Below are 26,547 nucleotides of genomic sequence, written 5' to 3' on the forward strand. Positions count from 1 at the left end.
CTCACAGAGTTTAAAATGTATCCCTTCTGGTAGTAAAGTGATCACCTATTGGAAGCCCCATCTGTTCATATGTAGTACACACTGTTATATGAGACACCTGTTTTTGTTTAATGCTTATTGAGGGCCTATAAAATATATTGGTTCATAGCTTATAAATGTATACAATTGATCAAAACCTGGCTGGCTTCACAGTGACAATATCTCATTGAGATAGGAACTGAACGTGCATTATCAACACCTTAAAAGGTATTTTTGAAGAGAATAAGAGTTTTCTCTTCCTATATCTGGGTATCTTGAGGGCCCTTCTCAGGTTTCTTCCAGACTAATCTCCACCTCTAAGCAATCACGGCGAGGGAAACATTTTTTAGTGACATATTATTCCTAGTGGTATATTATTTCAGGGAATGGGGGTAAGGAAATAAGTAGCATATTCTTTCTAATCTAGACAGAAAATTGGAATTCTCTTTACCAAAAAAGAACACAGATAAAAACAATCACATGTCAGAATAGAAGTATTAAATACTACTTTTCAAAAAAAATTTTCTCAATATATAACTCCTAGATTATTTTCCAATTACAAAGGCAAACTGTCTTTATAATACTGAGATCTGGTGGTCATCATCATAACCATGTGATCAGATAGCATCATCAATAGTAGGATACCCTGACATTGTGACTTCCTGACAATATGCACTCAGGTGCCTATAATCTTGAAATACTGCTGACAAAGACATTTGACCTGAATTTAATTATGAGAAAACAGACAAATCAGAATGTGGGGCATTTTATAGGATATTGGTGTGGGCTTGGGATCTTTCAAAAAATTAGTCTTAAAAAACAAAATGTGATAGACCTATTTATTAAAAACTATAAAATATTGTTGAAAGAAATTAAAGTAGACCTAAGTAAGTGGAGAGATATATATTTTGATGAGTTAGAAGGCTCAATTTTGTTAAGATGTCAATTCTTCCAAATTAGTCTATAAATTAAATCCAGTGCCAATCAAAATCCCAAAGGACTTTTTATAGAAATTAACAAGTGCCTTCTTATAGAAATTGACAAGTGAATTCATATGGAAATGCTAATAAACTAGAACAGCTAAAACAACTTGGAAAGAACTAAGTCGAAGGGGTAACACTATCAGATTCTAAGAATTATAAAGTTATAGGATAATCCTGGTGTAAAGACAACTAGATCAATGAAACTGAACAGAGTCCATGAATATGTACTCACACATGTATAAAAAACTGATTTTTGACAAAAGTTCAAAGATAATTCAGTGAATAAAGATACCTTTTCTACAAATTGTGCTAGAAAGATATTACCAAAAAAAAAAAAAAATGAATTCAGGTTAATACCTAGTACCATATAAAAAAATTAACACAAAATGGTTTATAGAATTAAATATAACACATAAAACTATAAAATTTTTAGAGCATATAAGGGAAAATCTTTCTGGCTCTGGGCTAGGCAAAGATTTCTTGGATATCGCACCAAACCACAAGAAAAGAAAAATTTGAAAAACTGGACTTTATGAAAACTAAAAACTTCTGCTCTTTAAAAGGCAGAATTAAGAGAATGAAAAGACAAGCCACAGACAAAGAGAAAAAAGCTTTGCAAAGAATAGTCCAGTATCTAGACTCCAAAACTCAAATCTTAGTAATAGGGGAAAATAAAAAATAAAAAACAAATGGGCAAAATATTTGAATAGATGTGTCACCAAAGACATACAAATGGCAATTAACCCCATGAAATCTACTGAATATCACTACTTATTAGGAAATTGTAAATTAAAATGACAATAAGATTTTACTACACACATATTAGAATCTCTAAAATTAAAAAAGACACTATACCAAGTTTTGGAGAAGATTCGAAAGGACTAGAATTCTTGCCAACTGCTGATAAAAATTTAAAATGATACTGCCATTTCGTAAAATATTTTAGCAGTTTCTTAAAAAGTTAATCATATATCTACTATATGGTTCAGCCATTCCTCTTCTAGGTATTTACTCAAAATAAAATGAAAACTATATTCATACAAAGCTTCATGTATGATATTCGTAATAACCTTATTTGTAATAGACCATACTGGAAACAACTCAAGTGTCTATTCACAGATGAACGGTTAAATAAATGTGGTATATCCATTTAACAAATTACTCCTCAGCAACAAAAAGGAATGGGCTATTGATACATTCAACAATATGATTGACTATCAAAATAATTATGCTGAATTAAAGAAGCCCAACATATTATATGAGTGCATATTATATAGTCCAGTTTATATAAAACTCTAGAAAATGCAAATTACAGTGACAAAAAGCAGATCAGTTGTTACTTTGGGACAGAGAGTGGGGAGCAATAAAATGGAGGGATTAAAAAGGAGCATGAGGACACTTTTAGAGGCGATGCATATGTTCACTATCCTGATTGTAGTGATGACTTCAATGGCATCTATGTGTGTCAAAATATCAAATTTTATTCTTTAAATATGTGTGGTTCATTATTTACATCAATAAAGCTAGTTTAAAAACAAAGGCAAGGAGACTGTTTTAGTTTATAAGAATCTAAAGAGACATAGCCAAAGGCAATCCATGAAACTTAATTGAATTTTGAATTGGAGAAAAATCATATGAGACTTGGGAAAAATGGGAGAACCTTGACTTTGCAACCTTGACTTTGTATCATATGTTAGATGACATGGAAGTATCATTACACTTCTTAGGTGTGATAACAGCATTGCGATTATATAGTAAAATGTCCATTTCCTTAGGTTATGCATACAGAAATTAAATAGAATAAAATATCATAATGTATATGGCTTTAAAATTGTTTAACAAAGAGAGTAAAGAGTGTGGTGAGATATTAACAAGTGTTGGGTCTCAGTGAGGACGGTACAGATAGTCTTTGTCCTGGGTCAAAGTTTCTGAAAATTTAAAGCATTTTTAAATAAAAATTTGGGGAAAAATATGTATTTAAAATGATACTGCCATTTTGTAAAATGTACATGTATCTGGATATGAAAAGTGAAAGAGAGAAAAGTGGCTTATAGATACTAGAAGTGGAGAAATGAGTTCTGGGAAGAGGATAAGTTTTGTCTGAGATATGCTGACTTTGTCTAGCACATGCAATAAAATTTGTAAGGTGTTCAGTTGACCTTTGAGGTACATGCTACAAAAAGAGTTATACAACAAATTGTAGTGAGAACATTCTTGATTTTGACTGGAACTGAAATGCTCTAAGAGTTCTAAGTGGTAGGCCAAGTCTCAGGTTGGCCTCCCTGGGATCATGGGTGCAGGTTTATTTGGGGGTACCCTTAGTATCAACACCAGCAGGTAGAAGGAAAAGAAACAGGATTAGGCCAAACAGAAGTTGGGTTGTTATGCACATTGGCCAGGGTCTTAGCTGATGCCCTTCGAGGAGCTCTGAAGCTGCCCTTCACACCTGTCCCCTCTTGGAGCAAGGGGCTGAGCCTTCATACTCCAGCATCTCCCAGTGATTTTCTGTGGACCGCCCTGGGGAAGGAGGCAGAACCTTAGGCAATATGAGTCTTTTCGGCCAAGGCAGTTACAAAAGAGAGCCATCAGCTGAGAGTTGTGAGCTGAAGACCTCACCAGCATCAGGGTGAATAAACCCCTCAGTCCTGAAGGGGTCTCCCACTGGCTGGTGTAGCATTACATCCATAACCCCTTGCTTCTTGTGGTTCTTTTACATGTTGTTAATACTTTTTGTACAAGTCATGCATGACTAAATATTTATAATGCTTATTAAATTATTGACATATTATCATTCATCACTTTTATGCATTGTAAGTACACTAATTATTTAAAAACTCTGATTTTCTTCAAATTATGGCTTAACTTTCCTCAATTCATGGTGTGACTATGAGTTTAATTAAAAAAAGTTATTTGAGAAAGTAGACACATGTTTCTGGGGTTCAAAGGTGAAGATAGCAACACACTGTCACAAATATATTTACAAATGGCCTTGTCCAAATTCCACAACTATTAAGTGCAGAGCAGAAACTAGAATTCAGGTTTTCTGATACCTGAGTCCAGATATCTGTTTTGTAAGCCCTAAGCCTTTAACACAAAGAGTATTGCTTTTCTAACCATAAGGTCAAAGAAGCTTATCCTGAAACATCATTAATGGGTGTAAGCCTCATATTATAGCAGCATAGTGGGAGGAACAGGTGGGATAGTTATTAACCACCTTAAAATTAGCCAGCCAAGGCTCCCAGAGTCCAGAAAGATGTAGAAATTTTCAGTTCCTTAAGATTACAGCCACATTTCCCAGCCTAAACAGTTTCCTCTCCCTTAGTCAAATGATCCCCTCAACTACTTGACAGGTGGAGGTCTTTCCAATTGAGGCCACCCCAAGCCACCTCTCTCTTGTGGTTATTGGGGAATACATCCCCTTAATTACTCTTCCTGATATCCTTGGCTTGCTTTCCCCAGGATGTCATCTCTTGGTCTCCATCTTCTGGTATGGATAGTCCATGTTTCAGATCCACTCTACATGTCCACATATAGAGGAATCACACCTTTCCCACTGCAGGGCTGGGTCTCTTTTCAGCATATTTCTTTATGCATCATTATGCACAAAAAGTCCCCGCATCGAGACAAATTGCCAAATGTCCTTTATTTCATCTTATACATAAGCTAAACAGCTAGACAGTGAATGAAGGGAGGAGTCCTGCCCTCCCACACAAAGAAACAATAAAGATACTAGGACATTCATTGTTTACTTACGAATCAAAAAATTCTAATTTACCTTCCTGATGTGGCTTAATTCCCCTCTTCTTCTCTATGCCTAGCTTCCTTGTCTACCCTTGACATTCTCATATCAATCAGGTCATCATATCCTAAACATGTCAGCAGAATCATCAGACATTGCAACCTGTTCATGCTTCAGATAGTTACATTCTATTTGCTTATTACTTATTTTTCATCCTTTTTTTCCTGCCGGCTCCAGCATACCTTTTATCATTTGGGGCATCTGCCTGGGTATAAATGTGTGCACAGCTGGGTAGAGAGATAGCAATGCTGCATCCTCTTGACAAGAAGCTGGATTTGGTAAGGAAATTAGATACAGCTTGAATTGCATGCAGAGGATGTTTGCTCATTATTCTTAGTAGGAAATACGGACTTAAATATAAAACACACTCACAAAAATATCCAATTCGTGGTGAAGAATGGTCATTTTCTGTCAGTCCCCTTTAGAATACTTAGAGCTGTTTGTTTTTCTAAGCTTTGGCAATTAAAGCCTTGGTGAATGAAAAATTAAACATTTCTATCATTTACTCTTTTATTAAATAGGCTTTTTAGTTGATGTGAATATCAGTGCAGTAGTAGAATGAGCTTTAGAGTCAAAAAAAATTTCAACTTACATTTTAGCTTTTTTTGTCCCTAATTACTGTGATCCTGTGCCAATCAAGTGACCTTTCTGGAAACTCAGAATTTTGACTTAATAGTCTCTAAGTGTATTCAATCTAAAAACCAAAATCTGCTCCAAATATGTTTATGTCTCAAAAAGAAAGTCACTTTGACACATTAGGAAGCTTATATTTGTACCTTACTTTTGAATTATTTTTTAAAAACTGCTCTCCTTCATTCATTCAAAAAAATTTTTTTGAAGTCCTTCTTTGTGATAGATATATCCCTGATATCATTAAGCTTGAATTCTGGTAGGAGAGTAAGAGCTGAGGTGAATGAATCCATGACTCTGTTGATCATTACTGATGCTAACATGTACTATGAATGAAAAGAACAGGCTGCCGTGAGAAAGCATCATGGAAGGAGAAAATTCAAGATGGTGGAACCTTGTGGTCATGTGGAGTCTGTCAGAGGAAATGTGTGGGTGTTGAAGCCAGAAGATGAGTTTAGAAGTTACCTGGGTGAAAAATTCAGGCAAAAGAAAAGGAAAGAAAAGAGAAAAGAAAAAAAAGAAAAGAAAAGAAAAAAGAAAAGGAAAGAAAAAAGAAAAGAGAAAAGAAAAAAAAGAAAAGAAAAGAAAAAAAAAGCAGGTGATAGGGCCACATCAAAAGGACAAAGAAATCAATATAAAAAGGAAAAGAAAAAAAGAAAAGAAGAGAAAAGAAAAAAGAAAAAAAAGAATAGAAAGAAAGAAAGAAACTCTGGGCAGAGAGAATGTAGGTGCTAAGTCCATTTGCTAGATGTGAGCTTAGGACACTCAAAAATGCCAGTGTACATGTATCATATTCAAGAGGAACTGGCTTGGAAGTTGGAAATGTCACCAGGCCAGATACAGCAGGGCAGTTGGAAGTCTTTGAAAGGTGTTTTTCAGGATCATGTGATCTGATTTGCATTTTTATAAAGATCATTCTGATTGCTCTGTGCAGAATTACTTAGAGGGAGGCAAAAATGGATATATAAAACAGTTGGGATGCTACTATAGCATCCCATGAGCAATGTGAAAGTGAATAATAATAATAACAGCAGCAGCTAAAACTTGAGAACTTGCAAATAGTAGCCACTGTTCTCTATTCTTATGTGTATCAACTTGTTAAAACATATTTAAGACTACAGTGCAGGCAGTGGGAAAAGAAGTGAAAAGATTCCATAAATATTTTACAGATAATATTAGCTAACTGGGTAACACACTGGATATAAAGGGTAAAATGTGAAGAAACTGCAAGTGTTACAGAATAACCCTTAATATTCCAATTTGTGCAACCAGCCAGATGGATGTAACAGTTTCTGAGAAAAAGAAAATTAGTGGTGTCAGGATTTAGAGGGAAAGCTTCATTTCCAACGTTATGTGGGATGCCTGTTTGTTTCAGCAGCCTCATGTGATTGGCAAAGATGATGGTCCCTAGATTACAGGTAATAAACATCTACTTGAAAGTAAGTGAAAATAACCTTCTCAGAACCTTTTTCTGCAAGGTATTCTGATATGTGGGCCTGAAACCTTTGTAGACATCACTGGGTACACTATGGAGAAGACCTTTCATGTTTTATCTTCCTTCCCATAAAAAAAAAAAAAAAATGTCTGGTGATTCCATAAGCCAAGATTGAATAAAGAATTTGCCTTTAAAATTATGTATTAAGATTCCTTCATTCACTTTTCTTGGAATTATATAAAAGTTTGATGTGGTTCCATTTCAAGAGTTAGATGAAACAATAGACTTTTATCTAAGAATTGTTTTCTCAAATTATGAAGGTTCTATGCATGAGCCTAGATATTTTGGGGGGGTGGAAAGATGTTCATTACTTAACCATTTTATAGATCTCCTTTGCACTTTTTAAGAAAGTGAATTCTTTTTTTTTAAAGAAGGGTGTGAATTTCAAATAAGAATAAATGTGGGGTAGAGGACTGAAGAGAGAAAAATTTAATGATAAAAGCAAATAATGGGTAAAAACTGGGTTTGTGAGGTTTGATTAGGGTCAGGGTTTGATCAGGGCTGGGGAAGGTGAAGCCGATATAAATTTCTGGAGCCTAGCACTCTGGAAGAGGGCCCATCATCCAACTGTGCTTGAGTCAATAAATATCAATTAATTTTGCTTGCAAAGAGTTTTAGCTAGTCCCTTGCTTGGGGAGCAGTGGAAAAATTTTTTTTAGCAGAGCTCAAACCCACTCAGGGATTTGTACAATGTTGATGTAATTTAGGATAATATCCTGCAGTTTGCATTAAAGGAGGTAGATATATAAAATGATCCTTTCGTTCTTTTCTTACTTTGACTCCTTTCCATCTAATCCATCCACTTGTCAGATTTCTTTCCACCTCCCAATATCGCTCTCATCTATCTCCTACTGTCCTCTTCATTGTCATTACCCTAGTCTAAGCTATCACATTTTGTAAAGGTGGATTTTGTTAAGTGATATTTATTGATGATTCTGAAAAACTGTTGGAGGGACCAGAATTGCAAAACAAAATGCATATGTGGTCTTAGTTAAGTCAATGTCAGAAGTTTTTTGTCAAAAAAAAAAAAAAATTAAATGCCTAAACCCTGGTTCAGGCAACCATTTTTTTTTTTTTTTCTCTTATTGTGAGGAGACAATTAGGTGCTAACTTGTGTTTTGACACAAGGATTTTGAAAGAAAAGCTCCAGTTCTTTTAACAGAGGCAGGGCTGTTGATTTTTATTGTTGCTTTAGGCTCTGCAGTAGTCATTATTGATAGTTCTGCTTTATGTTTAATGAACACATGAAATAGGGCATAGGAAATGCAGGTAGCAATCCCCATTACAATAAAGTCTAGTCCTCTCTTGGGTCAGTTCTGGAAGTACCACTTACAGGGAATGTAAACCTATGGGAACATCTCACATATTCATTCTCCTTCATGTAAGGTTTCCTTCTGAGTCAAATCTCTGGGATAAAGGTAGAGATGGAGCCAAAGACTGCAAATGGGATCTCTGTGTGCCTGAGAATTCCTTCCTTCCTCAACAGTATCGATTAAGTTCCTTGCCACTCACAGTGCCAGGCTCTGGGGATACAGCAGTGAGCTAAAAAGACAGGTTTCCTAGTAGGGGAGATAGATACATATCACATGCACACACAAATGTTTAAATATGGATCATTATGATTGCTTTGAGAGCTCATAATAGGATGGTATTACATAGTTGTGTTTAGAAAAGTCTTGTCTGAGAAAATGGTGCTTGAGTAGAAATCTGAAGGATGATTTGAAGAACAAGGTAAGGGTGAGGGAACATTCCAGGGGAAGGGGAAATCATATGCAAAGGCCCTGTGGCAGAAGAGATCATGGACTATTCTAGGGACATGAAAGAGGCCAGTGTGGCTGGTGGTGGTGGGGTGTGATGAATTGTGAGATGGAGATGAGTAAATGGCTTTGAATTTGGGTTGGATTTAGCAAACGAGTGAAGACCATCTCATTCAGCAAACATATATTGAATTTGTTCCCAGTGCCAGGCAAAAAGATGCAAAGATAAATTAAATATTGCCCCTGCCTTTGATCTGATTGCTTCTAAATAGTCTTTCCCTTTCTGATTTCCACAAAATATCCTGCTCTGTATCTATTACATGGGACAGTTTATCTTTGTATTTTATCGCCTTGTTTATGAGCTCCGAACGCCATGACTGGGCCAGAGATGTGCCCCAGTCACAGGGCTGGAGAAAGGAGGGAGGCCAATAAAATAGCTAGAGGGAAAAAATAACTGGAAAAATGGAAAGCAATTATGATTATTCAGAGCCAAAGAGCCTCTCGACATGGTAATATTGTCAGGTGCTGCAGAGACATAAATGTAAGCAGCACAGCATTTTGACTAGGGCTTTAGTGAGTATCAATATTCAGGCTTAGAAAGGATAAGCGAGGTGCACAAGATCCCACAGTTGTCACAGCAAGCAGCAGAGCCTGCATCCAAATCCAGAATTCCAGACTACAATTCTGCTGCTCCTGGCTGTGCAATATGTATTTCCTAGATTGTATTCATTCATCTGTTCTGCTGCCACGAACTGAGCACTTACCATGTTCCAGGAGCTATCTACAGTAAGTGGAAAGATATGGTCCATACCCTCATGGGGAGTCTTGTACGGGGATACTATTAAATAAACACCCAAATGAACGAATAATCACAAATTGTAATTAATGTAACAAAGGGAAATATTTTGTTCTATGTGTAAAGAAAGAGTAAGGGCACAGTTTACACTTGAGGGTCAGAGAGGCCCTCCCTGAGGAAGTGAGACATGAAAGAGGTAGGTGGTAGCCAGAAGAGTGAGAACAGCATCTAAGGCAAGGGAGCAGATGCATGGAAGACTTGAGTGAGCAAAAATTGGGCATTTGAAGGGCTTAGAGAAGGTAAGGGAAGGCAGAGTTCCCTGGGCCATGGTTAGGATTTTATCTTTATCCAAAATGTGACGGGAAGTTGAGCTAATGTAGCAAGACAGCTGCAGCCCCTGATACTCCTGTCTTCAGCATTGAGTTCTAAAGACAAATGAGACCTGGAAAATAGCTCTCTGGTCTGATGAAGAGTCTAGGAAGGTTTAGAAGACAGACTCAGGAGTAAAATGAAGGCCAGACTGTAGGTCTTTGAGAGTGAGTGTGCAGGAAATGGTACTTTTAAGATCCCTGACCCAAGATCTAGGAAAGAAAATTAAAACAAAAAGCATCTTGTAATGAAGGCAAAACCATGAACCACTCAGCCCCTATTCTTTGGCCAGGCTCACACCCTCTCTCTTTCTTGGTGGGATGGGTGTTACTTCTTGCCCAATCTCAGAGTTCTCATTGCTCTATTTAGAGGCAGAGAATGAACAACTATTTGTGTACAATTTTCTGGGCAGTCTCATTGCAATTACTTGTTCCTTTTGTGTATAAACCATTACACTGCTGAGGGTCTTGAGGAGGAGGTAGAGCACACAGTTACCCTGGGTGGACAATTCAGCTAGACTACTTTCCAGCTGTTGATGTGCTTTGTCCTTCAGCCAGGGGCAGCACTTGACACATTGACTAATGGGTGTCACAGCACACTATGAGGTCAGGGCAGAGGTTAAGGGGATTGCCTTCATCCACATATATATGGCCGCACTAGTGGAAGTAAAAAAGCAGGGAAGCGAAGATGATACAGGGAAAAGTATAGGCTAATGCAAGGGGAAAGAAATATCTGAAGGGCAGGAATGATGCTACCATTGCTCAATGACAAGGAGGGAAAGATATAGGCCAAAAGGAATGGAGAAAGGTCAGGAAAAATAATAGCCAAACTAATAAGAGGAAAGAGAAAGTTGGATGATTATGATGATCAAAACCTGTCAAAGTTCAACAAAAAGCCACTGTCAATTGCTTTGAAAGCTGAGATAAGAACACATTTCCTTTTGGTAAGAGTCTGACATTGTCTTTTTGTCAGTGACACTCTGGGGACCAACTTCAATAAATACGAGTCTAAAATTAAAACACATTGAATGTGCCCAACAAATACAAAGATTGACTATTCTTTTTAACTATTAATTTGACATCGATATTTTCATTTGACTATTGTCTTTTTATGTTTACTAGAACTATAAAAGTGGTAAAATTAGACAGCTTTGCTCTTACATAAATAGAATATTTCAAATGACAACTTTAGAAACAGGATAAGTTCAGACTTTTTTTTTTATCCACTGGTTTACTTGCAAAGGAATACAGAACATCATTGCACATTACCTGATATATTTTCCAGCGAAGAACAAGCCAGCATTTTCACATTCTAAGGCAGAATCTGACATTGACTCCTACAAAAAGGCTGTTAGGTTTAGTCTTAAATATGGCCAAGGATTCAAAGGGAGACAATGGAATCTGGCAGAAGTATGTCTCCCCAGGCTGTCTGTGGGGAAAGTGCTTTGCCTTTATATGTTAAATCACCGCAAAGCAGGGACCTAACATTTGTGGTGCTCTCAAACCAGCAGTAATGGTAAATAACCTTTTAGATAATACAAAAGAGCAAACGGTGCCAGTATCGGCTATATAAAAGAGTAAAACTCCTACCCTTCAGTTGGAGGGGGAAAATCTTAAAATCAAAATTGAGGGGTCAGAGAGCTGGTGGAGGAAAGAGATTCTGAGAATGTAGTGTGTGTAGGCTGGTTTTTTGTACATGCCCAGAGATATCAGAAATGACTTGTCTAGAACTATCAAGATGGATTGCAGTTCATTAGGGTGCCATGGAGAGCGAAACACTGAACTTTGCAAGATGTGGTCAATTGGAATAGCAGCATCTCTGATTATGCTATGTGGGAACACAGTATCAGGCTTCTGGTCAGGAGAGTGAAGAACTGAGATGTAGGTGATTTCAAGCATCACATAATCACATGCTCCAGACACTGATTTGCATTCACCTGGAGCACTTGTCTTACATATATCCAAATAAATAATGTAATTCTGTATAGGCTTAATATCATGTCTGCCTGGAGATAAATGAGAAAAACAAAACAGTATAACTAGGTCTTGTCCAATAATAATCTAGTTTCCTTCATTATCTATCATTTTATGCCAGACATCTGTTCAGACTGTGTCCCATACTATTTGGTGTGTGTGTGCATCTCTTTATGTATATTATCTATCTATCTATCTATCTATCTATCTATCTATCTATCTATCTATCTATCTATCTATCTATCTATCTATCTATCCGTCTGTCTGTCTACCTACCTATCTTTCCCTTATTCAAAGACAGCAGGTCTATACAGAATAGCATGAAAATTATCTCCAGAAAATGATGTTATCTACTTTAATAAAGACACTTCTTAAGCATCCAACATATACCAAGCACTGTGCTAACCTCTTTTCACACATGATTTTCCTTAATTTTCAAAACAGGAGAAGGTCTCCGTGATAGTGGTAGAATGAGGTAGGATTTTATATCAAACACTCTACTAACAAATTGCTAGGGTTTTAATTTTGATTCTATCACTTACCAGAGGTGAAATAACTTGCCCAAAGTCACCAACCAACAATCTAAGGCCAAGATTTGAAATCAGCTCTAACAACAAAGATCTTGTTCTTTTTGTTGCATTATCCTTCTAGAAGATGCAAGTTTCTCTACCCTGAAAAACTAACATGTTTTTCCTCACCATTATGCCGAATCCTTTTATCATCATGAATTATGTCATAAATAAGCAAAAGTCTTCATTATGTTGACCTTCTGGAGTCTCGATTGCAAAGATCCTGTCCCATTCCCAGCCATGTATCATTATTTCTTTCTCAAAAATATGGTTACTCTAATTAAGAATCAAAGGGTACAGGTAGTGATGATGGAAAAAGTTGGTCTTAACTGCCAAGGACTTTAATTTCAATTTAGTCATGTGAATGTTCCAAATATTTGTCAAATAATAATGTGTGCTTCTTCACTGTGTCTGCATCGGCAATTTTTCATTTTTATTACACAGACTTTGGGATGTCTGTGTAATAAAACTTCTTTTATCTCACCTAAATACTGCATTCAAGCTTTCTTGTCCCAATTCTAAACTGTCACTTTGGAACACACAAAAAAAATTGGTTATTTCTCATAAAATAGTCAATGACATATACAATAAGGGTTTGAGTAGAATTTCAAACCAAATAGAAGTACACTGAACAAGATGTTGTTTTCTAAAACAAGTGTTTGTCAGTGGATTCCATTTAAAGAATCATTCTTTTAAAATGTATTATGATTACTTGGAAAAGAACAGCATAAAAACAAATTATGTTATAACCAATAAATAAACCAATGACACTAACACCCCTGATTGAGTGGCTGCTAAATGCTGGGCACTTTTCTATGTATTTTACAATGGCCAGCCTATTTGATCCCAGCAACCTTATAATATAGGTAGTTATTATCTCTACTATAGAAATAAGGAAACAGAGGAACACTAATAATAGCTAACCACAACAACAGAATAATACAAATAATAGCTTTTTAAAAAACAATTTTGAATGCCAAGAATATTGATCATACATAATACTTGCTTCAAGTGTTGAACGTTTAGTTCGACCAGAATTTAATAAGTACATACTTTATGGCAGGCATCGTGTTTATTATGCAGTCAGTTCTGCTATAATGTGACATGTGTTTTTAAAAATCACTATGCTATGCAATATTGGGTAATAACACGGGACTTAAGGGAAAATTTGGGTTAGGGACATAACACTCAAAACAGCAACAATTAAAAAGAGGGTAGAAATCTAATTAAAATGGTAGCATGGTTTTTATGCATGTTAAATGGCTAAGAAATACATAAATATCACAATAAATGTAGTACTTTACCTTAAAAAAAAAGAGATTTGAAGTTTGCTCATGGAAGCAGGTGCCAAAAGTATTGCTGCTTGTGATTCATTGTGAAATTGTGAAATTGGCAGATGTTTGAGGCATGGGCGTGTGTTTGCATTTTGAACCACACAGCTTGGTTCAGCTGGGTGCAGTTTACTGCATTCATCTAGTGTTTCTTGTGGGAGAAATCACACATTTGTAAACATGAACTTTGTGTTATACTCAAATTGTTCCCTAATATATCATTCTCATTGGGATGAATTTGCATTTTCCAAGCAAATCATGCCCACCAGCTTCACAATGGTGTGCCTGAAGCATGGGCCAGTGCAGGCACTTGGTAATATCTCCATAAAAAAGGTGAATAGATAAGTGAATGAATGCACAAATAATGGCAAAGTAGGCTATCTTTTACATAGCCTATCTGAAAATACAACCAACAGTGAATTTACATGTGATCATGTGTTAATTATCTCATATCAATAGTTTGATACCACCAAACATCCCCTGAATTATTTTTTTAATTAAATTTTTATACAGATCAAGGTGATAATTCATTAGTACAAGTATATTGTTCATTTTTTAGTATATACTTCTTATTAAAGACATCATTAGTAATGATGAGACTATTTTGATGAACTCAAAAATCTGAAACTGGGTTTTTCCTGATCTAGTTTTACATCTATCTATGTGCCTTGTGATTTTTTTTTTCTTTTTATTATCTGGACAGTATTGAGAATACTCTGATTTTCGAAATTTAAAACTTGTCACAATTAAAACTATTAACAGCTTGCCTTGAAATCTCTCAAAATAATCTTCAACCAAAATGATTCTGAAACTTACAGAGAAGAACTGACAAATTTCAGTTTGCTCATGAGCAGTAGCTAATAAGTTTTCAAATTTCTTAGTACCTTAGCAATTAAAAGTTAGAGAAATAGAACTCAACTAACCCTAAGTACTGCTACACCTACTTACAAAGCAACAATGGAATCTCATGATATAAATTCACGTTTTATTTAACAATGAACTTTTAGACTAAGATGAGAAAATGCATGGAGTCGTTTCAGCTGGTACATTTCAACCAGACAAGATATGAATAGATGTTTTAGATGCTACAACCTAGTTAATCAATAAGATATATGTAAAACATTTAAAATATATGAAAATAACTACAGAAGAAGCCTTATCTTGAGATCTAACCCAATAACCTAATATAAATAAATATGATGCAGAATATAAATATTAGCAGCTAACATTTCATGGGTACTTATTTCCCAGGCATCTGCTAAGCACTTTTCGCATATTTGTTAGATCTTCAAAATCACCATATGAGGTAGGTACAATTATTATCTTCATTTTATGAATAAGGAAACAGAGAAAATATTTATAGCCAAGGATTCCATGCATCAGACTTTAAGAAAATTACTACTCTAGAATATTGTGCAAAGCTCTTTGTTGGCTTGACTCTGAATCCCCTTTCTAAATGTCATTTAGTTACATAAACTGGGATTATACATGGCAGGTGTTAGAAAAGCCACATTCAACCAAGCAGCAGAAACTGGATTCTGGAAATTCATTTGGGTTCATGATAAAATTAAGGCTTAATTATCAAAACACAGAAATTACAGAGCAGTTTGTATCCTTCTCAGAAGCCTGGGCCTTCAGAGATTAACCAAGGTGGGGTGACTCCTCTCCACTGGGGATGCCAACTGGAATGGAATGAGACTGAAGGCCAGCCCTGGGGAGAGGCTTGATCTCTGAAATCCTGTGTAAAGACACCTGTGCTTTGAGGAAAGGGACCAGTAATGAACATCAACACCTTTACATCTCTAAAGATAAAATAAAATGGTGTGAAATACCCAAGATTAAACAGGGTAATGCATTTTACAGTTAGCATCAGGATAGCTATGAGACTAAAGACACATATGTTGCAGTTTACTAAAAGAATGTACTAAAGGAGATGCTGTATGAAAACTCAGAGTGGAGAGGTGAGCCTCTGAAGAGCAAAGAAACAGTGACTTAGTTCCCATCCTGGGGCTTAGTGGGGTTGGATCTCTCTGGGGTGTCTGGAAACTGGAGCCTTCGTATGTTTATACCTTTATACTAATTTTATGATAATTTTGTAGCACAGCAGGTCCTCGAATAATGGTGTTTCACTCAATGTTGTTTTGCTGTAACACTGTTGGGATGGCATAGGAACTTAACTCTTGTCTATATCAATAGGCCTATGGTAAAATGGGTTTCGTTATGCTTAGTTTCATTTAGTCACAGAACCTATCGACAATGTTGAGGACTTACCGTACTTACTATATGTTAGGTTCTATCCTAAGCGCTTTGCAAGTACCAATTCATTTAATCATCCAGACAACATTATCAGGTGGGTACCAACTTTATCATCCCCATTTACAAGTGCAGAAGCTGAGGCACAGAGAGGCACAAAGGAATTTATTTGTCCAAGATGATGGAACTAGCCAATGCAACTTGAACTCAGATATACTAGCTCTAACTTTAACTCATTTTAACTACTATGCTGTGTAAAGAAGATTTGGGGGAGTAGGAATTTGGTCAATGGAATTCATGTTGGTTTTCACATACTTTTAAAGTGTCACCAGAGACTGCAAAATTTTCAAAACAAAACATCAGCCTCAGTGGGCTCTAGCTTGAGAAGAATAATGAAATGTAACACTCCATAATATAAAAAGCAATGCTTTTAGAGTCTTAAATTGCTAAGTAGACTTTGTTAAGAAATATAGGCACACAGACATGTACCTATATATATAAGTATGTGTACATATATAATCTAAAGTTACATATAAATTAAAGAAAAATAAACTATGAACAATCTCCTCAACTGCAAAACTTGCTTATGAGCGGAGAAACAGAAACAACACCTAAGATCCCAGGTGTCAGTTTATACCTCTTTCTTTCTGGGACTGGCTAATCCATGGTTTGCAAAGCTCTCATTAGTATGGTGGCAGCAGTGGCCATGAGGGAAGGAAAAAACATTGCTTTGGTTCATAAAGCCTTGTGACCACAGTAAGCCTTTCTTGAATGGTGTAGGCTGGCAGGATAGAATAGAGTTGAAAGTTTAAAGGTATTCTAATAGGAAAAGATGAGCTTTTAAAATATGGTCTAATTCACAACCAAAAGGATCATTAATTCAATATTGTTTTAGCTTTCTAAATTATATTCTTACGTATTATACAGTTAGCAGCTGGCAGCTCCTTTAAACCATTCAGGGACATACACATTCAAATTAATGTTTATTGGAAAACTCTATTCCTTCTAGATGAGGTAGAAAAGTTTCTTAATTTTTCACTGGGGCCTCAGTTTGAAGAAATAAGATTGTAAATGTCCAGTCAGCCAATAGGTCTGATGGAAATTCTTGTAATATATTTGGAAAAAGCCTGTTTGACCCCTGGTAGGAAAAGGTATCCAATAAACAAACACATTCATCGCACATTTATTAAGAGCCTACTATTTGCCATCACTGCAGACACAAAGATGCACCACAGTCACTGGTTCCTGCCATTGTGGAACCTATGGCCTAGTTGGGGAGACAGATGGTCAAATGATCAGGGTTGTGGGTTTATCATTACAAACGGAAACCAGTGATCTAAAGAAAAGATGTTTTTGAGGGCATGTAAGTTAAAGAGATAGCCTAGACTTGAGGCAGCCTGGATGGATGTTCTAAGAAGCAGAGGAAGAACATTCCATGCAGAGGAAAACAAGAATAAGGAAAACCACATGTGCGCATGTATGAAGGTTCTGTGATTGAATGAGTACAGCATCTTTAAGACCTGAAGGAGTGTCCATATGGATGATGCCTTGGGGAGACAGGGAGGTAGAAACTGGTGGAAAATTAGTCTGAAAAAGTAGGCAGGGGCAGGCCACTTGGGGCCTTATAGACTCCATTAAAGATGGAGATTTTATCCTCAGATCAATGCAAAGACAGCAGTGGAAAACCATGACCAATCAATTCTCAGGGAATTAAGCTTTCCACTGACATAAAAGGCCATGATAGCTAATTTATATTTTTTAAATTTAATTGAAATTTATTTACCTATGTACCTGTTTATTTCTAACCTTATTGGGATTTGATTGACCAATTAAAATTGGATATATTTAGGCTATATGATTTTTTAAGGTATAAAACACGATGATTTAATATACATATACACTGCAAAATAATTACCATACTCAAGTTAACTAACACATCCATCACCTCACATTTAATCTAGCCTTTACAAGTCATAGAAAACACAGATATACCTAAATGTGTGTGGAGTTCTGGATCATGACAGGGCACTTCATAAACACAACTAGACCAACGGGAGTTATCTATAGTTTTCTCCTCGCTGATCTGACAATTCCCCACGCCTTCAACGTTCATCTTTCCAAATTTAGGCAAAACAATAATTTTGAACATGTTGAACAGTAAGTGAGTGGTTGCTCCAGATTTCTCAAGAAAGCAAAAGGAAACAAGGGCAGTTATAGAGCACCATTTAAACTACAAATAACACAATATCGGAAGGAGGTTGTACATCCTATTAGCAAATCATCAATGGAAAGAGACTGGTCAAGACAGTATCACTAAATCTAGGTCCCTTGCCACTGATGTGTTTTGTTTTGTTTTAATCAGAATTAAACAACAAGGGAAACTCAACTCACTACATTGTAGGTATGGCGAAGGTGAACACTTTTAAAAAACAATACAAAAAGAGACTTATTGACATAATGTCCTTTCAAATAAGGTCCCAGAGTCTCTGTGCAGCAAGAGATCATGTAGAGTTAATCATTTTGTATAGGTAGGGAGGATGACAGATTTCTATGATCTTCATGTCTTTGTATTCAACTGCCATTTGACTAAAGGTACTTCAAATCTGATTATAGGTGTGCCCTGAACTTCTACGTAGGAGACTTCTCCAGTGCCAAGCATGCACATGTATTCTCCCAGTGGCATTCAAACAATTAATATATGCATAAACTCTACAATAAATGTTCAGATTTATTCTGTCTTTTTTTTTTTTTTATCAGAACACCCTGGAGATTGTTATGCTTTCTCTCCTAGCCATAGTCATTCTTGACATCACATTGAGTGTTTAGACTCACTCTGCAGTCATTTTATTTGTAATAGTGTCTTGTGTGTTGTGTCTCCTAGCTCTACATACAAACTACCACACTTACAATCTCCATGAACCTAAGTGCGTCAGTGGCGCTGGGGATGCTATACATGCCGAAAGTGTACATCATCATTTTCCACCCTGAACTCAATGTCCAGAAACGGAAGCGAAGCTTCAAGGCAGTAGTCACAGCAGCCACCATGTCATCACGGCTGTCACACAAAACAAGTGACAGACCCAACGGTGAGGCAAAGACAGAACTCTGTGAAAACGTAGACCCAAACAGTAAGTAATACTCCTTTCCTTTCATCTTCTCATCCTGCATCAGGAAGCTCTGGGAAATGTGGTGTGCGCTTGCCTTTCTTTGAAGAAAACCTGTACCCATTCTCTTCTTATTGACTGAGTTGCCTTGATGAATGCTAACTTTTGCTTTTAAGAGTTTTGCCTTATTCTTGCCATCATTTTCTTTTTTTCTCTGTTGGTAAAAAGCTTTTAGAGATGCTGCTTCAGAAGTGTGAAACCTCCCCCTCCTCTTGCTTCTTGTCCTTTGGTACCAATCCCTCCAATTGACATAAACACAGCTGTCAGGTTATGAGCCACCACTGGTGCTCCCTTCCTGTTAGGGGAACAGCTTCCTGTTATGGAAACTTCAATACCTGATTGAACTCGAGCAGTAGGAATGAAATTGGAATATTTAAGGATTTTGGAAGCATAACTTCTTTCTACTTGAACACGAATGTGGAGAAAGTTATGTTTCTTTACTAAGCAAGCCTTCTAGAAACAAAAACACCTTGGCAAACTTTTTTCTAAATATACAGGCCTAGACACCACCATGCAAATGGCATCCCCATATGGGAAAGACATCAACCAAACCATTGGAAAGAGTTCCATTCCAAAAAAGGGGTGGGATTAAAAGTCAGATTTGATATACTACATGGCATATTTGTAAACCCTGCATGTCCTTTGGTACTCCCGAAAATGACCTCAAAGAAGATGGGCATAAAAAAAATTATCCAGAGGTTAAATGGATAGAAGTCCCAATTGCCAATTTTACTAATATTATGGTGGGAAGAGAAAATTTCAAATTAAAAATAAGATTTCTAGGATTTGTTTTACAGAAACATTTTGACCAGTTTCAGTAGAATGAGGCAGATTCAAGTGTTCATGTTACTTGCTGTTTTTAAAGTGGAAGGAAATTTAGGTCATCCATTAAGTCATTCAAGACATATTTTTCAGTTATGAGCTGATTTTATAGCAGCCAAGAGTGTATTGCCGAGCAAAATGAGTTCCTTTTCTAAATACTTTAAGGTAATCCTTTATGTTCTGCAAGTAAGAGGGAGATATTTACAAACCAAGAAGCTAAGAATTTTGATCCTGACAAAAACTGTGCAGAGATTCATGATCTTGGCCTATCTCCATTTCTAAATAGCTGGTTGACTGAATATAGTGAGACACTTTAAAAATACATAGAATAGATAAGGCATCAAAGGCTCATTAATAACACGGTGGACTTCGCTTTGACTTTTCAATAGAAGAGATTCTGGGACAAGAGGGAAGAAGGAGAAGGATCACCCCGAAAGAAAGGAGAACCAGACTGAATGTAGAGGCTCTGTTCTTGTGTTTTCAGAGCAAATCGTCAATTGACAGAAGTGGCTGGCGAATTGATGTGGTAGTCAATGTAACATAGGAAGAGGCTTTGGGCTGAAACAGATCTGGGTTCAAATCCAAGCCACTCTACTTACTAGCTGTGTGACTTTGAAAATCACTGAGCTTTTCTAAAGCTCCACAGTTTCATGTACAAAATGGAGATAATATCTGCCATAAGTATGCCATTAAAAAAACCACGCATCTAGAAAATAGATCAGTTAAGCATTAATTCCCTTCCATTCCTGAGAGACAAAAATCTTGCCTAAAAGTGCATTTCAGCATGTTTTGTTATATAGATATGATGGTGCAGTTAAAGGCATACTGAACACCAGGAAATAGATGGAACCGATTTACAATAAGAAATATTTCCATGAACATACCTTTGTATCTATTTATGATTATACTGGTATCGGTAAATATACCTGATATTTTTACTTCTGTAGAATTTCATTCTAGAACTGCTTGTCAGATTTGCGTTTCACAAAACACTTATCCTGGAGGCATTCCAATAAGAGTTTTACATTTATATCTATACATATACACAAACACACACTGAACTAGATATGTCCAAAGTTAATAAACAAAATATATGGTCAAAAGTCTATATGTCTTGAAAAAAAATGACCAAATTAGAAGTTTATAATTTGGACTATACAGTACTATACTACTTAAAAAATCATTAATTAGCTTGAAACGACATTTCTACTGTTGTTAACTTTTAATGATTGGGTTCTATCCTTGTTGAGGCTGTTTGGGGTCTAATGATGGCTGTTAAAAGGCTAATATCAACACTAACACTACTATTACTACTAATAATAATACTCACATCAACTATCTTTTGAAATGGGCATTATGCAGGGTGTTATGTGGACCATCTTACTCCTCACAGTAACTCTGTAGAATGGAGGTTATTCTCATTTTACTGAAGAAACCCAGGCTTAGCAAGATTAAGTGAAGTTAACTAAGTCGCACATCTAGTTAGCAGCAGAGGTTGGACTGATACCCAGGTCTGACTCCCAAATCCTTGCTTGTTTCTCTTTGCTGCCATTTCTTAGAACGTGTGTGGCATGTCATAACTCCAACATAGTCATTACTCTATTGGCTTCCTCAGTTGGTAATGCAGCTTGCATATAAAGAATATAATGATGTGTTGTGGCAGACTCTTTAGTTAAATGTGTGGTGAAATGTACTTGCAGTGTTGTCTACTAAGACAGGAGTAACCTGAGCTCAAGGACGGCTGCCCAGGTAGCCTCATCCTGCTAACTCAAAAATCCAAATATCTTATTACCTATATCAATCACAAGAATTAGTCCATTTGGAATTCATTGGGTGCCCTTCCCTTGAAAAAGTTTTGAGTTTTGTAATTATTGTTGTTTTGGTGTCTACACAAACAGTTCGGGGGTAAAAAAATGAAATCAAATAGAACCTTTGTCTCGTAATCAACCCAAAAGATCTTGAAAAATTGTTTTAGTTCTTTTTGGATTTGTGTAGACACTCTCTGAAATACCATAAACAATTTGACTAGATATTTGCTGACTCATAGGAGGAGATTCACGTACCTCCAAACATTGGGGTTTCTGATGTCCCAGCTTTCAAAAGTCTCAAAGAGGAATCTAAAGAATTTATCCACATGAAATCTGTCCAACAGAACTTTCTGCAATGATGGAAATGTTCTAGCCATGTGTGGTTATTCGGCACTTGAAATATGACAACTTAATGAGGAAGTACACTTTCAACTTTACTTAATTTTAAATAAATAGCCATTTGTGGCTGTGGCTACTGTTTCGGACAGCACAACTCTACAAATTAATATATCTTAATAGACAAGGATTTCATTTGAGGACACTCAATCTGAGTCCCTATTGGAAATAAACTTCCAAAGTTTGAGTAGTAATGCTGATCTGAGACAAAGTCAATTGAAAGAAATGAAACATTTGGCATGAGACCAAAGTACAAAGAGTTACATTAAATGATCCAAAAGGAGCCACTAATAAGGAAAGGGTGATATCACAGGTAGCAATTATACTTGGAAAACCAGTTCCTAGCAATGCAAAAATGTATGTGTGAAGGCAAAGAGTAGTAGTGAAAAATTCAACTAATAAAAATAGACAAGGCTATTTCGGTGAGAAAGAATGTTATTAGTAGAATTTATTTAATACCAAATATAGCTTGAATTATCTCAAATTTTAAACCTCAGTAACAGAGACAAAGAAATTGTTTCCTGAAAGTAAGCTGTCTGGTTAAAAAGAAACAAACAAAAGCACAGACCAGGCACCTGGAGAATTCCAAAGGGGAAATTCTGTACACTAGTCTCTGAGGAAGGAAATGTGAGAGGAAGTTTATAGTATGAGCTACAAAGTAAATAATGAACAGAAATCTCCCCTTATATTTATTGTTGCTCTAAACACTTAGTCTCAATGTATTTCAATCTTCAGTGTTTTCATTTTTAACAGCTCTGCTCCATCACTGCAGCTTGCCATCTGGTGCATACATGCTTTTACTCATCCAACTTCACACTGCAACTACACGTCTGCATAAAAACAAATTTGCTTGCTGGCTTAATATGGGCCAAAATTAAAATCGCCCCAGCACAGCCTGATCTTCTCCCAAGAAGTTCAAATTTTCTCTTAGGTTACTTCTCCAGTTAAAATGCCATCTATTGGGGGCGGGGGAACTTCTGTATGGAATAAACAAAAAGTATCAGTACAAAAAGTATAATTAACATATTAATATTCAGAGTTGGGCCCATACTTGGTTTCTGCCCTGACTGTAAAACAGAAGAGGGTTTAAGGGGGGTGGCTCAGCTACTTATTGAAATTTTGTTTATACAAACAAGATTTCTGCTGCTAGAGGATCAGAAGAACCTGATCTAATTTGGATAGCTTTAGGTGTGGCCAGGATGATGCCTTCTGAACATTCCTTTCTAGGAAAAAGGGCACCTCAAGCTCTGGTTCTCGCATCTGCACCCTGAATTTGGCACATTGTCTGGCACATTTCTAATATTGACTTGGCAGAAGTATGTTTGTGGCAAACTGTGAGTAGATAAACAGGAAGATTTAGTTGTGCTTGGGACTTGGCCTAGGGATGGCAACCAGGACTCTTTTCTACTTGGATAGATAATATTAACTGAGCCAGCCTGAATTAATTAAGATGAGTAGGTAAGACCTGCTGCCATCCTGGACAGGTCACAACTGGAAGATACTCTGTAAATTATCCTCTAGTCAGACACTCTCCTTGTAAAGGATATCAGTGCATAGTGACGAGCAGCACTAAGGTATCTTTGTCCCAAACTGCCATCCACTGTGTAAGTTAATAATCCCAGGCCATGCAGAGAAACTCCTGAAGTTCCTGGGCTGGTTAGACTTAGCTACTCTAGAAGGTCAGTAGCAACTAGAGATGTCAGGCAGTGGACAGCTTGGGACACACTCCCTTTAGATGTGGGGGTGCTTAACTGACCCTAAGAAAGAGGCTGAACATACACCATGTAAAAGTCTAGTTTAAACCGATGAGCATATGGTATGGTGAAGCACCTTTTTGAAGAATAATATTTTATATATTCTAATTTAGGTGCAAATTAAGATATTTAAAATGTTTGTATTCTGATGCGTTTTTCTTTATTATTATTTTTGTATCCAAGGTAAGGAAAATATATAAATAACTTGTGTTCTCAAAGAAGGCAATTACTACACAAAATAGTTGAACTGTCAATATAAGGATATATTTGATTTAAACCACACAGGCACACAACACAAACTGCTGGAAAATGGATGCGTGCACCAAAGTAAGAATGTCTAGAAAATTCTGGAACACACACCTGTGCTATGTTAATTTGTTATGGTTTTCATTTTGTTTTTGTGCTGCTTCTTCATTTGTTGAATCCCTAGCATTCTCAAGCTTCTGTTATTTGTTTTATCCTTCTGAACTAATTGCCCAGGCTGGTCAGCATGGCTGGAGTAGGATGAGAATAAAAAGTATGACAACAGGAAGAATAGAGTGCTCTGACCAAACAGATAGATTATTTGGGGGTGGTTCCCGCAACTGCTCTAGCTCCAGCAAGTAAAACCGAACTGCCTTCAACCAAGAGGCACCAGTACTCCCATGTTCAGAGGTACCTGAATTGTGGTGAACTGGTCTATCAAAGGCTATTGAGCCCACTAAAAGAATGGACATAATATCTATGGTCTCTATTGCAGCCTCTTCTCCAAAAGGAAAAAGAGTAAAAAAAGCAATATTGTGTGAACATTTATTTTATACATACCTATATATTTACTTTTCCTGTAGACTGTATACCACCAGTAATAAAGAGTGTACAAAAGTCTGTTACTTGGTACACTATCCCACCAACAGTATAGCTTTTGCCTGCTTTCTAAAAGGTAAGACACGATCTAATTTTTATTTATTTGTGTGTTCTTGTCTCTACTGGGTATCAGAAATGTTTCCATGAAAATTGTGCATGATTAACTATAAACCTATTTATATGAAGAAACGTGTTTTTAAAGATGATTTGTTAGCTAAGTATAGTTCAGGGAGCTACTGTAAATCACGTGCCTGGTGTATTTTCTGGAGAACATATATATAGGCATGTGTGCATTTGTCTTTCCTGAAAGAAGTAGCCAATAGTGGCAGAATTGGTGCTGGTCATTCTGATACATGTTCTACTTTAAAACTACCAATGGTGAGAAATTATTTTTAAATGTATGTTTTCACACTTTGGTTTTAGAAGGCAATGTGGAACACTTAAAGAGAGAAGGGGAGTATTTTACAAGCCTAAGAAAATGTTTATTCCGTTTTTTTATTATATACATTCAAAGAAATGTATACATTCCTAGAAATGTATTCATTCAAAAAACAATGACTGGCCCAACCATCTTAAACTCAAAATGGTCTTGGTTCCTTCTTTGCAGCAAAGAAATAGAAAAGGACTTGCTAGCTGGACTTGATATTGTGTTGAAGATGATTTGTGGCTCATAGTTATGCCTGAGAGAAACGATGAACCAATTTAGTCATTTCACAGGGAAGAGAAAGGTTCAGTGAAAGACCACAAGAATCTACAAATGAGTTTTGATATTAATCAAACCCAGGAATAACCAGTAAATACCAAGGGTATTCAAACTAATAGCTTGAAAGAAATGGCGAACGGTCTGATGTGTGAACTGGATGTGGAATGAGCTGCTGTAAGAACATAATTGATTAACCATTGATGCTTACATATTACATTGGGCTGTCACTGAAGGATATATTCTATGAAAGAATATTAGTGTTAGTATTATTACCTCCCTGTTTCAGCTTAAGCAACATTATAATAGAGTGGAAAACAACACTTGCTTTGGCAAGCATCCTTGTCCAGCTAGAGTTGAGACAATCTAAACCGTGGGAAAATAAACAGTAGAAAACATGGAGTAAGGTCACTAAATCATGTGGTGGCTTTGAATAAAAGGTTATCTTTGATTTCCTCTAAACCTCCTATTGTGCTTATTAAATAGAGAGACCTATCTCTAGAGAGATTATGAGAGAGAGCAGAAATGTCATATCATGGGAGGGGGGTGAATATTGCTTCATAATGTGGGCTAGTCTCTCTTTTCTATGTTGCTAATATGGAATTTTTATCAGATCATTGCTATGTTTCTTTCCATCTTTGTTTTTGTGATGGTATTCTAAGTACAAATAATACCTTGCTTTTAAAAAAAAAAATCCGTTTAACACAATAAGACAAGACAAGAGTACTTTCAAAGAGTAATTACATTTTCTGTTGATTTTAGATGGATGCCAGCAAATCATTCTTTAATTTTGGATGTATTGTTCACATAGTTATTTCCTTTCTCCATATCAACATGATCTGTCCTAGTTTTTAAATAGGGCATTCTCTTCCCCCAGTGAATATATAACTGTATTCCAGTGAGATTTCAAGTTTTTGCAGTACAAGTGCTTGTCAAAACATTGCAGCTCATCACTTTAATAGTTCTTTTACAGGAGACTGCCTCAGAATAAATGAGAAGGAATTTTCCCTGGGTAAAAATGATAGATTTAATCTCAATCCATTAAAAATTCTCTTTAGCACTATTCTAAGTTGATGTCTTTTGGTTT

At 36.3% G+C, this 26,547-nt stretch overlaps 1 protein-coding gene across 4 annotated transcripts in view; it reads left to right on the plus strand.

Moving 5' to 3' along the window:
• GRM7 (glutamate metabotropic receptor 7) overlaps positions 1-26,547 on the plus strand; it is a 769,756-nt gene that overhangs the window by 696,202 nt on the left and 47,007 nt on the right. For 2 of the 4 annotated variants that reach the window (XM_025050835.1, XM_025050836.1), the window contains exons 8-9: positions 18,855-19,101; positions 24,745-25,092. In XM_025050835.1, the coding sequence (XP_024906603.1) occupies positions 18,855-19,101; positions 24,745-24,815 (318 nt within the window). In that variant the 3' untranslated portion in view covers positions 24,816-25,092. Of the gene's footprint in view, positions 1-18,854; positions 19,102-24,744; positions 25,093-26,547 lie in introns of those variants that run through there. The other 2 variants (XM_006917568.1, XM_006917569.1) reach the window with 2 other exon arrangements.

This window comes from Pteropus alecto, unplaced genomic scaffold (genome assembly GCF_000325575.1).
Source record: "Pteropus alecto unplaced genomic scaffold, ASM32557v1 scaffold75, whole genome shotgun sequence".
NCBI classification, from domain to species: Eukaryota; Metazoa; Chordata; class Mammalia; order Chiroptera; family Pteropodidae; genus Pteropus; species Pteropus alecto.